We start from the raw sequence: 13,705 nt of genomic DNA, 5'->3' as shown, positions 1-13,705 counted from the left end.
AGTATCACTTATGAATATGGATATATCCCCAAATCCTAAAATATATCCTTTCAAATTTGACCCATCAGCATATTAAAATATAATCAAGTGTTACAAAATAGGCTTTATTTCAGAAATAGAATTATTTAACCTGAAGAAACTATATTACTTTTAAGTTTTAGAAAAAGGGTAAAATGCATATAATTATTATAAAAAATGTCTAAAAGTGTCATTTGAGATCAAGTTGGGAAAGAGTAAGAGTGGCTACATGCATTTGAGTCTTCCCATGCCTCATCTCCTGAATTACAAAATCACCTAGAGATACAAATAAAATCACATCTGACCAGAGAAAATCTCACACAGAGATAACTACATTCTTCAAATTATCTATAAGTAGAGATATAATTATATCAAATCCTGACAGAGATAACACTGGAGTCCCAGCTAAGGTTGCAAATCTATGGGTGGGATGAGAAGAAACACGTAAATGAGCTCATAAGAAAGAAGAAAGCAGAGAAAATGCATGAAGCAGAGCTAAAAGAGCCCTCAGAAAGAGAAAGTTTAATACCAAGTGTTAATGCATGGAACACAAACCTGGAACTTAGTAAACCACAACACTGCCTATGGGGAAGTGACTAAAAGGTAAGTGTGTCAGGGTAATACCCTGAGGGAAGCATTACTTCTGGAGGAGAAGAGAAAATAGAGAAGATGCTCCTTGGAGATGTTTTAATGAAGGTAAAGTGAGGGCAGTAAATGAGGAAAATTAAGAATCCTGTAGACACTAAACAGAAACAACACATACCAACTCCCTGAAGAACATCCTCCATTAAAGAAACCACATATCAATACACTGACAGAAGAAAGTTCTATTGAAACAGCAACCTTATCTACAAATTATCCAGAAATTGAAAGAAATTGAAGTTCTTCTCACATAGACAACTACAAAGAAAAATAAAATTGTGACATTAAACTCCAAATGAAATTAAATGTCTCAAACAATCATTTGAAGTTTGTTTTTAAAGAAAAATAAACAGAATCAGAAATTCAAAAACTAAGCATTGAGATGGCCAAAATGACAAAGAAATGCAACAACCTCAGAGTATATATTAAAAAACAATATAAAAGACAAAAATCACAAGACATAAATTATAATTTACTCAAAGGAGAATAGATTAAATGACATTGAAGCAAAATACATAAAAGAAGAGAATGAAAATGAAATAACTAAAGAAGTTCAGAGTGACAGAATCAAGTAAAAAAAAAAAATACATATATATTTGAAGTTCCTGAAGAAGAAAAACAACAAAATGAAACAATATTTAAAGGTATATTCTAAGGAAACTTTCCGGGGGTGGGGGGGAGGAAAAAAAAAAAGAAAGAAAATTTAAATATACTCCTAGAGAAGCTGATCCAGGACAGATATATCTTAGTAACATTATTAGACTTAAAAAACAAAGAAAAAATTCTCAAGGCAAAAAAAAAAAAAAAAAAAAAAAACCAAATTACTTTAAATGGCAAAGAAATTAAACTACTATCAGATTTCTCAGGAGCAACACACAAAGCAGACCAACATCAGAGAATCACTTCCAAGAACTTCAAAAAAGAAAGGGTAAGCCAAGGATTTTATGTCCTTCCAAGCTTCCCTTCATGACTATGGGAAAAAAAACAACAGCAAAAACAACACAACATTTTTTAAATATATGAGCACTAAGAAAAAAGTGGACACTTGAGCCTCTCTTGATGAAACTACTGGACTATGAGCTTCACTCAACCAAGAAATAACAAAAGACTAGTAGGGATCATTCGATATATTTAATTGCAGAATTGATACTAAGATAACATTAGACACATGGGTTATGGGTACCTGGGTGGCTCAGTCAGTTAAGCATCTGCCTTCGGCTCAGGTCATGATCCCGGGGTGGAATCAAGCCCCACATTGGGCTCCTTGCTCAGTGGGAGCCTGCTTCTCCTTCTGCCTGCCACTCCCCCTGCTGTGCTCTCTCTCTCTCTCTCTCTCTCTGACAAATAAATAAATAAAATCTTAAAAAAAAAGAAAGAAACATGGGTTAAATAATAATATGAAATCATCATAGGTTCTCAAAATGAAATGATGGCATTAAATAATGGGAGGAAAAGGGGGAAGTAAGGGAGAAGTAGAATATCACTATTAACCATAGTGAAGGCAGTAAGTGAAAGTTCACAGGTTTCATTTAAAACTGAAAAATCAAAGAGTCAAAGGTTAAAGGGGAAAAAGTGGGAGTAAAGACACTATAAAAGGTACAAATATGAAGTTAACTATCATAACAAAGGTACAAAAGAAGAAAAGTGGCAAAGATACACCACATAGAAAACACAGTAAATACAACAAAATTCACACAATAAATAGCATGTATGTAAATAATAATAACGATAAACAAACATCTGTATACTTATCAAACACAACATTCTGATAATATGTCTTCTCAAGAACATATGAACATTGACAAAAATCAATCATAGGAAAAAAAACATAAAAAAGAAAACACCATTAAGTTCCATTCAGGGGATACATTACAAATAAATTTCTCTGATCAAAATACAAAAAACAAGAAAAAAAGAAAAGGCTTTCCACCTGAAATAAAGGCTTCTATTAAATGACTCTTGGAAGAAAGGAGAAATACAAACATGAATTATAGAACTTTCTTAGAGTAGTGGTAATGAAAACATTATGTATTCAAGTATATAAAGAATATTTAAGGAGTGATCTATAGTCTTAAAAATCCACATCAATAAAAATGAAAGAATTTAAATAAACATATTTAATTCCATCTCCAAAAGCTAGAACAAGTACAACTTTTAACAAAAGAAGATATAAAGAAGATAATAACAGAAGTAAAAGGAGAAAGTAATAAGGTAAATAACAACAAAAATAGTAGATTAAATTAATAAATCCTGATTCTTAGAAAATAGCAATCAAAAACAAATCATGAAATCATTAGCTATTCCAGTCAAGTAAAAAGTAGAGAATTTAGATCAATTTCCACCAAAAAGAAAAAAAAAAGTTATGAAGGAACTACCCTACCACAAGATAGGATGAAAAACCAGGCCTAGAATATTTCACAGATGAACTAATCCATCCTTTAGAGAACAGATCATTCCAGTGTGATTCCAACAGATGTTAGTAAGGATGTGGAGAAAGGAGAACACTCTTACACTGTTGGTGGGAAAGCAAACTGCTGCAGCCACTCTGGAAAACAGTATGGAGGTTCCTCAAAAAATTAAAAACAACTACCCTATAACCCAGCAATTGCACTTCTAGATTTTTGTCTAAAGGATACAAAAATAGTGATTCAAAGGGGCACCTGCACCCCAATGTTTATAGCAGCAATGTCCATAATAGCCAAAATATGGAAAGATCCCAGATGTCCATCAACAGATGAATGGATAATGATGATGTGGTATACACACACACACACACACACACACACACACACACACTCACACACACACACTGGAATATTACGCAGCCATCAACAAGAATTGAAATCTTTCCATTTACAATGACGTGGCTGGAACTAGAGGGTATTATGCTAAGCAAAATAAGTTAGTCAGAGAAAGACAAATACCATATGATTTCACTCATATGTGGAATTTAAGAAACAAAACAGATGAACATGGGGAAGGGAAGCAAAAATAAAATAGGATAAAAACAAAGAGGGAGGCAAACCATAAGAGACTCTTAACTATAGGAAACAAACTGATGGTTGCTGGAGGAGAAGTGGGTGGGCAGAGGGGGTAATAGGGTGATAGACATTAAGGAGGGCACTTGATATAATGAGCCATGGATGCTATATGCAACTGATGAATCACTGAATTCTACCCCTGAAACTAATAATACACTATATGTTAACTAAATTGAATTGAAATAAAAATTTTTTTAAAAAAGAAAATAAAAGAGGGGCGCCTGGGTGGCCCAGCTGTTAAGCGTCTGCCTTCGGCTCAGGTCATGATCCCAGGATCCTGGGATTGAGTCCCACGTCGGGCTCCCTGCTCAGCGGGAAGCCTGCTTCTCCCTCTTCCATTCCCCTACTTGTGTTCCCTCTCTTGCTGTCTCTCTCTCTCTCTCTCTCTCTCTGTGTCAAATAAATAAGTAAAATCTTTAAAAAAAAACAGAAAGAAAGAAATAAAAGAGACCCAAGAATATAATGCAAGACAAGATCCTGGATGAAATTGTTAGGACAAGTCAGTTTTGAAACAAATGACAAAGTTGTAATATAGACTGCAGATTAAACTATGGTATCAATATTAAATTTCCTGAGTTTGATAATGGTACTGTGTTTCCGTATTTTTAAATAACATTGAAATATTAAAAGATAAAATGACATGATATATGCAACCTATTTTCAAGTGGTTCAAAAAATAACTAGTATGTATATTTCTATATCTGTATATATATAAATTGTGTGTGTGTGTATGTAAGTGTATGAATTAGGCATATGCTGAAGGAGTCATATTAAGTGAGAAATTAAGGATTCTTCTAAAGCAATAATGAGGTAGCAGGCTAATTATTTTGGGAGGAAAGAGTACTTATGTTCACATAACATTGAATCTGGAGACAACCTGAGTGGGTCAGAGTCCTGGATCTTAGTGGTATGAACTTGGTCAAATTACTTACTGTGTGTCTCAATTTTCTTATCTATAGAATGGGGATAATAACAGTATTTACCTCACAAGGTATTTGTGAAGATAGATTGAATTAATCATTGAAAAGTATTTAGTGTGTAGTAGGCACACTAAATATTAAATAGTAGTGGTACTAGTAAGTAAACTCTCCTTAGTACTTATTTAATTGGATTATAAATTGCCTTATCATGTGCTAAGCTATAATCAAATTAATACCATTCTTTTGATGAGCTCACAAATACTGTGTATAAAAGTGTAAAAGTAAATATATGAAAATGTTACAGAAGTTACAAGAGTGGTTGTCATTGGATTTAAATGTCTTCTTTATAACTTTTTGATCTTCTAAAATCTTCTAGAATTGTTAAGTGGGATCTTAGTTTCAGAATAAAAGTCAGTTTAACAAGAATTTCATTGGTCTACCTGAAGATTTATTCCTTTCCAGTGGTATATTTGAAAACTAATGGATTTTTGTTACGTGTTTGTATTTGAAACTGAAATACTCATCTATAACAGTGACATATTAAAATACATCTATGTTTCTTTTCAAAGAAATACATAAAATCTTGACACTGACAAAATAAATAATTTGTGATTAATTTGATAATTTGGTTATTTTTCTTTTCCCCAGTACTCATGTTTTGGTTTCTCCTATGAATAGTAATAACTTATATACTGTATTTACCTGGAAAGGTCTGTTGAAACTTTAAAGTCTCTAGGTTTAAAGTCTTTAGAATGAAGACATTTATATTCCTATATTAGCAAACATACAATAATTATATACTAAGGTCTCAATAAATAATTTTAGCTCTAAAATTTCAGAGTTAGAAGGGCTCTTATATTATCAGTTACAATCCATTTATTGTACAGATGAGTGATCTTAAAATGATGAAATTTTGGCCACTTGCCCAAAGTCATGTCATATATTATTAATTGAAGATGAAAGACTTAACTACATTCTTCTTTCTTTCCATCATACTTCTTTTCTTCCTCCTTTAACATTTCTTCAATGTCTACTTTCTCCCAAGCAAAACTAGAATTTTTACACTAAAACATTATTTGAAGACCAAAGAATAAAAAGTAGTATTTAAGGAAACTGTAAAGAAATTTTAAAATCTGTGAATGGTCCGTTCTTGTGAAGAGTAAGAGAAGAAAATGTATGGTTTAAAAAGTTGAATAGGCATAGGTAGACGTAATACTTGTTAAATATGTGCCAAAACTCTTCAATAACTTTTTTCCTTCCACTTTGTGCAAAAAATCTTTGAGGTGGAAAAAACAAGGGAGAGAAACCTTAAGGGAATTGAAGCTCCTGGTAGGTACTTTTAATGAATTCAAATTTGCAGGTCCAAATGAATGATATCCTAGCAGAATGAATGCATTTTCTGAGGTGACATATGAGAAACCATGGATAATATGTACAAAACATGAAAAAGGGGAATGTTATACAGTTGGATATTAGCATATTCAAAATTAGAAAAAAATTCATTCTGCTTGAACAGTGACTTTTATTCTCTGATAAAATTATAGGATGGATTATTAATCTGATGTGTTACAGGTGATAAAACAAATAAGCAGTTCATTTTCTTTTTTGATAGCATGAGCTGGTTACACATACATTTTGAGTTCAATAATGCCTTTTACAATGTACTTAAAAACTATATAGAATAGCCTGGTTGGATGACACTATAATAAAGGATACCCATGGGTGATTAAAAAAAAAAAACAACAACAACAACATATCTGGATTGTTAACTGATGAACTACCATAAAAATGGGGAGAACTTTAGAGGCAAGTTGCAATGCTTTTCATCAATATTTGACTAGTAATGTGAGTGAAGAATTAAAAGCCTGCTTCTCAAACTTCCAAATGAGTCAAGGCTAGCAAAAAAAGTTGATATGATGATTGATAGGTAACAATTCAAAATATATCAGATAGATGTGAAAGACCAAAGAACCAAAGAATGAAACTGATGAGAGATAAATATAAAATCTAACATTTTGCTTCAAAATCAATTGCATAGGACTTAAGAGAACCTCTAGACTGGTAGTGTTTCATTTAAAAATATATTTTGGGGGGAAGGATTCAAAAATATGTTTTAAATGTATTCTACCTTAAGTTTAGTATAAGGCAATGTTGTAATTGCACCTTGTAAAGATGACTCAAGCTTCAATTTCATTTTCAAAAACTATGTAACTCATATTAGTTGAGGAAAAATTGATGAATTAGACTCTATTTGAAAGATGACCAGTATTTTGAGGGATATGGAAATCATATCTTGAGAAGAGTGATTGTATAAGCAAATTATTTTAGTGTTAAAATAATATTTCCAATTGAGGAATAAAGTAATATTCTTCAAGTATTTGAAACATTAGGTAGATTATTCAGATTTATAATGTGATGTATAGATGACAGCACAAAGACATCTAATAGAAGATATACAGGAAAGCAAGTATCTGTTCATATATACTCAAAGCTTTATATTAATTAGAATATTTCAAATGTAAATAGTTCATCTTGAAAAGATGCAATTGAACTTGTAATAAAATTACATAAAATAATGTATGTGGAACATGTAACATGGCACTAAATATATAATAAGTATTAAATAAATGTGTGACTATTAGCATTATTAATACAATGTCCTTACCATTATATTCAAACATAAATTAAATGATTATTTGTGAGATATGATCATGTATTTCAGATTAAATTTAGAACAATATTTTTTTAACTTCTCTAAGTTTATGTTTCTAAGTAAGATTCAGTTATTGTATGGCTTATTAGCCATGTCCCCTTATAATATAAATCCATCTCCTTTTCATGATTTGAGAGAATGCAAGTCTTTTATCTCCTTTCAAGGAAAATGTTATGACTGTGTAATTAGAATAGTTTTGAAAAAGATTATTTATATTCCAGTTTTAGTTCTAGTTCTTCAAAATTCAAATAATCACTTCTTCATTAAACATGACATATATTAATATTTTGTAATATATTGACCTACTGCAGTAGATTTGATTACTTTAGTTAATATATAGCATAAATATAAACATATTAATAAACTAAGAACCTTATTTTAATTATTGAAGTAATTATTCATTAAGATATAAATCTTTTATCAGTGTATAAGACTTAGTAATTTTTATATTACCATTTTCTTTTTATTCTGTAAAAATTTCTCTCTGTCAGAGATGCTGAAGAATAGATTTATAAGAATTGAATAATGGGAATCTAGTGAATGTTTCATCTTTATTTATTCATATATGAAGCAAATTTTTATTGATCATGAATCTATGAGAGACAAATGTGGTAAATACCAAGAATATGTCAAATTAAAAGAAAAAAGTCATAATCTTTACCTTCATGGAGCTTGTAGTCTCGTAGAGAATTCAGACATTATTCAAAGAATCACACAAATATTTATGAAATGACAACTGCTACAACTACTAGAAAAGTGAGGGATATAGGCCTCTGATAGTATAAATAACAAGAATTATTATTCTAATCAAAGGGGGTCACGGATAGCTATCCTGAGGAAGTGATAATTGAGCTGATTTATGAAAATGAACAAGAATTTACTTGAAGAACTTTCAGGAAGGCCAATCCACTTGGTGGGAATAGCACATAAAAAGACCATGCATCAGGAAGAAGTTCTGGAAAAGAAAATGGCCCAGTGTGTATATGTTGAGGTCGGCTGAGGATAGTCTATCTAAAGATGGATAGGCTATGTTAAAGAGTTTAATCTTTTTCCTAAGAGCAATGCAGATCCATTGAAAACCTTTAAACTGTGACAGGGGACAGGATTAGATTTGCTCTCCAGAAAAATTATTTTGACTGCAATAGGAAGATTAAGAGAAGAAAAAACAGTAGAATTTAGGTAGACTCATAATGAGCCCATAAAAGCAATGGTGAGAGCTGGAAATAGTAGAGAAGTGAATGGATATTAGGATTCCCAGGTGGTAGAATCAACGGTGACAGACAGGATAGGAGGCATAAGATTGGAAAAGATAAAGAGACCATCAAGATTTAAGACTTATGTGAAAAGATATTCACTGAAGCAGGAGACTCTGGTGGAGGATTGGTTAGAGTCAAACACATGAGTATGGTCTTGGCCACAGTAAATCTAAGGTATTTTTGAGACATCTGATAGAAATGTAGTTACATAAATCAATCTAGACTCCAGAGCTCAGATATGTATCTAGAAATATAAATTTGTAAATCTAATGTGTGAATGGGGACAATGGAAGTAATGGATATAAATGGGGTTGCTTTGGCAGAAGATCTCGAATGAGAAAAGTCTGCAAGGTCCCAGTCCAGAGGATTGCCAACATGAGCTTGGTAAAAGAACTGAAAAAGAAGCTTATATCATGTCATGAAATCCAATGAAAAGAGTGTTTATGATGGAGAGAGCAGTCATCACTGTCAAATGTCAAGAAACCGAAACAGATGAGCATTAAGTTGTATCCACTTGATTCAGCAATGCAAAAATTAAGAAGTGCTGTGTCCATTGAGTAATAGAGTACTTAACAATATAGGTACAAAAGAATCTTCCCAGACTTACTAGGAGGTTTGGAAATAGAGACAAATCTTTAGAGAAAATTGTGAAAAAGGGGGAGAGAAAGGGTAATAACAGATTCAGAAGTTATGGAGAAAAGGACAGCCTTTTCTGTTTTTGTTTTTATTTTAATCAAAGGAATTACAAGTCTTTTCATGGGAAATTTACAGTTGACAGGATGATGTTTAATACATAAAAGACAAGAGTTTAAATAATTGAAAGAGGGGATTGGTTGATAAGTTCACTGATGGAGGGTTGGTTTTAGGAAGGAAGACAGCTCTCCCTTGTAAAGAGAGGTTAAACAGAATAGGTTGGGTGCGGGATATAGGTTGAGAGATAGAAATAAGCCTGAATTTTAATCTGATATCTTCTATGTTCCTTATAAAATAGCAGTGAAGGTCATCTTCAAGAGTTGGGGCAGGGAGTACTGAGAAGATTAAAGGTTTCATGAGGGTAAAGATTTGAGAAGTAGAAACTGGACAAGTGAATTGACATGTATGTGTAAATAGATAAATGATGAGGAAGGAAGGAAGGAAAGGGAAGAAGGAAAGAAAGAGAAAGAAAGAAAAAGAAAGAAAGAGAGAAAGAAAGGGAAGAAAGAAAGAAAGAAAGAGAAGAAAGAAAGAAAGAAAGAAAGAAAGAAAGAAAGAAAGAAAGAAAGAAAGAAAGAAAGAAAGAAAGAAAGAAAGAAAAAGAAAGAAAGAAAGAAAGAAAGAAAGAAAGAAAGAAAGAAAGAAAGAAAGAAAGAAAAAGAGAAAGGGAAGAAAGAAAGAAAGAAAGAGAAGAAAGAAAGAAAGAAAGAAAAAGAAAGAAAGAAAGAAAGAAAGAAAGAAAGAAAGAAAGAAAGAAAGAAAGAAAGAAAGAAAGAAAGAAAGAAAAAGAAAGAAAGAAAAAGAAAAAAGAAAGAAAGAACAAGAGAAAAAAGAAGAAAGGAAGAAAGGCAGTGAAAGAGGGAGGGAGGGTAGGAATGATCATTTGTTTCTGATCATTTTTGGTATTTTAGAAATGTTCAAGAAGTTTTTGGGCTATCTTTATGAATCAGTGATTCTTGGCTTTTTTTTTTTTTTCTTCTGCTCCAGTAAAACTTCTCTCATACAGGTAAGGACTATCACATATTCATATCAAGCCCAATGATCTGCTGTCTTATTGAATCTGAAGAAGAGGGTGAGGTACTTCCTTGGGAAGGTATATACAAATCTCAGAGATAGGAAAATGTGTACATATTGTTTCTATTGTGTCTGTACATAAATGTATTTGTGCAGTTTGAAAAGGCCATTAAATGATTCTCATATGCCCTCCACAGGGAGACTGGGAATTTCTCCTTGAAAACAGAATAGCCAAGTGTTAAAAGTGGACCAGAATTTAGGAAGCTCTCCATAGAGAAATGACAAGTAATTATTATATTTAATAAATATTTTAGCACATGCAATATAATCAGTTTCCTTTTCCAAAAAGAAAGCACATATCATTCCCTAGATATCTTTTTTCCATTATAGAAATTCGCTTCATGATACTTATAAGTATCTATTAGTAGAATTAGTGTATGACTATTCCAATTTGCAATCATTAATTAGGTGTTAAACATTCAATTATTTATCAGCAAAACATTGATGAACATTTACAAATATTCAGTCAACTTGTCAGTAAGTTCTTACTTGGGTGAAATTTTCTGATTTTAATTGAGTCATAAAATGTTTTGGGTCACGAGTGCATCAATTACTAAATTACTGATCCATTGTACTGTAATGTCCTGAAAAAGTACAGGCAACTTCTGAAAGCCTAATTGAATCTTGGAGAGATATTTATTCACCATTGGATTAAGATAAATGAGTCAACTCACAATAATCACACTAAACTTAGGTACATTCATTTCACAAATGGTAAACTGAAGCTCAGAAAAGATAGAACTAGAGAGGTAAGGATCCAGGTGAAAAGACCTAATTCCTAATATCTAGCTACAGAAAATAAATACATGAGGGTGCCTGGGTGGCTCAGTTGGTTAAGCGACTGTCTTCGGCTCAGGTCATGATCCTGGAGTCCTAGGATCAAGTCCCTCATCGGGCTCCCTGCTCAGCAGGGAGTCTGCTTCTCCCTCTGACCTTCCTCCCTCTCATGCTCTCTCTCTACCGTTCTCTCTCTCTCTCAATAAATAAATAAAAATCTTTTTTAAAAAAAAGAAAATAAATACATGAGCTTGAAAGCAATAATAATTATTTCTCTGAAAGTTCATTTTCATGTAGTGTTATTAAGTTTAATACCTCTCCGTTAATAATTTATAAACTCATGGTGTTTATACTAATATGGCCTTGTTGCATTGTAAATAGCATAATAAAAAACCCCACAAAATTTTAGACTCTTTTAAGGAAAAAACTGTCCTAAAACTAGTTATCTCAACCACCTACTATATGGGTTACTTGGAAAACGAAGGATTTTTTGCAATAGGGTCAGTGGTTATGAGCACAGGTTTGGAGTAAGAAAAACCAAGCTTTGATACTGGCTTCTGTACTTATTAACCATGAAAACTAAATGAGTTGCTTAATTCTTGTAGTTATTCCATCTATGAAATAGAGGGGAAAACACGTAATTCATGATGTATTATAAGGATTAAATAAGAAAATTTATTTAACTACTTAGTACTGGGCCTAGCAGCAAATATATATGGGCTGATATATATGTATAAATGTAAATATAAATACACGCACAAACACACATAAAGTTTAAATGTAGCTTAGAATAGTTTTGAGGCCATTATTACTTCAGAGTCTAGATTTATTTGAACTGGTTTAGCATTCCATTAGGTATGTTACTTTACATGTTTTTGTGTTTTTGTTTTTGCTTGTTTGTTTGTTTGTTTTGGTCTCCAAAAGCAAATAAAACCAGTTTCTATACTTCTTCATAAAACAATGCAAAAGAAAGAAAAATAATAAAAATGTACAACAAACAATTTACTATTATTTGTATTTGTCTGGAAGGAGCTTCCCACAGCTTTAATCATAGCCATTGTTATTATTTCAAACAAAATACATCTCTTAGATATTTAAATGTGTGTTCTCATATCATGGAATTGAAATCTAATTCATTTGTTCTGTGATCTCACTGCAATTCTGCTAAGTGCTTCAAATAAGTAAAATAGCATGTACTGTAGTTTTGAGTGCTAGCACTGAGAATCTAAAGAGATACACATTGAAAAGAAGGGTTGTCCAAGAAAAATTAGGTCTCCTTAATCTTTAATTTTTCATTAAAACACTTCTGAGGTTTGTACAATAAAATCATGGTAGAGACTTTTGGCAAATGACATTATAACTTAGTGCTATATGAAAGTTCTAACAAACTAACATATTTAGAGCTTAATAATACAAATTCTGGGGGCGCCTTGGTGGCTCAGTTGGTTAAGTGTCTGCCTTCGGCTCAGGTCATGATCCCAGGGTCCTGGGATGGAGCCCCACATCAGGCTCCTTGCTCAGCAGGAAACCTGCTTCTCCCTCTCCCTCTGCCTGCCACTCCCCCTGCTTGTGCTCTCTCTCTCTCTCTCTGTCAAATAAATAAATAAAATCTTTAAAAATATATATATAAATTCTGATGCAGAGAAATCTAAACCAAGAGTAAAATGCTATGTTGAGCTTTTTTTTTTTTTTAATTTACCTGCCTAATAATTTACATGTTAAGAATATAATTAAGTATCTTGGGAACATTTTCTCAGAAAGAATTCTTTAGAATAAGTTTTGCCTTTGCTACTGTGTTAATGATGGCTTTGATAAAATGACCCAAGGAAAAAAGACAATTTCCTTCAGGTGTTATCTGTGTCTGAAATATTCTTCACTGATTTCACATGCACTGATAATATGAACAAGATAATTTATCTGACTCTGGTAGGGCAAGGTTTGCAGTGAGAAATGCAAAATTCACACAGAGTTTGCCTCTAAGAAATCTCTGCCGTGTTTTTTAGTTTATATAAAAAGACTAAAGATGTTGCCTGACGCATTGTTTTCTTTTCCTTAAAGCAAGCTGAAGCACCACAAATCAAATTGTTTTTCACACTGTTAATTTAATATTTTCTCTTTCAATTTCTCAGAGAGCCGACATAGGGATTTCTGCTTTAACCATCACCCCAGATCGTGAGAATGTGGTGGACTTTACAACACGCTATATGGACTACTCAGTGGGAGTACTACTTCGAAGGGCTGAAAAAACAGTGGACATGTTTGCCTGTCTCGCACCATTTGATCTCTCTCTCTGGGCTTGCATTGCTGGCACTGTTCTTCTGGTGGGTCTTCTGGTCTACCTCCTGAATTGGCTTAATCCCCCACGATTACAAATGGGATCAATGACTTCTACTACTCTCTACAACTCCATGTGGTTTGTGTATGGATCCTTTGTACAACAAGGTAAGGAGAAAAAATACATTTTAGTCTGAAAAAGGAATATGTTTCAAATGCCATGAATCAGTTAAGAATGTTCTGTATCTGACATCAATAAGTGTTCTAAAGGGTCTTCACAGCAATGCTCAGAAAAGA

The 13,705-nt window shown here is 32.5% G+C and overlaps 1 protein-coding gene across 1 annotated transcript in view; it reads left to right on the top strand.

Annotated features, from left to right (window-relative positions):
* The window catches only part of GRID2 (glutamate ionotropic receptor delta type subunit 2), a 1,398,327-nt gene that overhangs the window by 1,115,651 nt on the left and 268,971 nt on the right, over nt 1-13,705 (top strand). Inside the window, exon 11 of the mRNA XM_028117832.2 lies at nt 13,264-13,576. Coding sequence (XP_027973633.1) covers nt 13,264-13,576 — 313 coding nt within the window. The remainder of the gene's footprint in view (nt 1-13,263; nt 13,577-13,705) is intronic.

The sequence above is a fragment of the Eumetopias jubatus genome, unplaced genomic scaffold (assembly GCF_037043125.1).
Source record: "Eumetopias jubatus isolate StellerSeaLion01/CBP00866 unplaced genomic scaffold, mEumJub1_p1.0 scaffold_2, whole genome shotgun sequence".
NCBI classification, from domain to species: Eukaryota; Metazoa; Chordata; class Mammalia; order Carnivora; family Otariidae; genus Eumetopias; species Eumetopias jubatus.
This window is presented reverse-complemented; position numbering and strand designations above follow the sequence as displayed.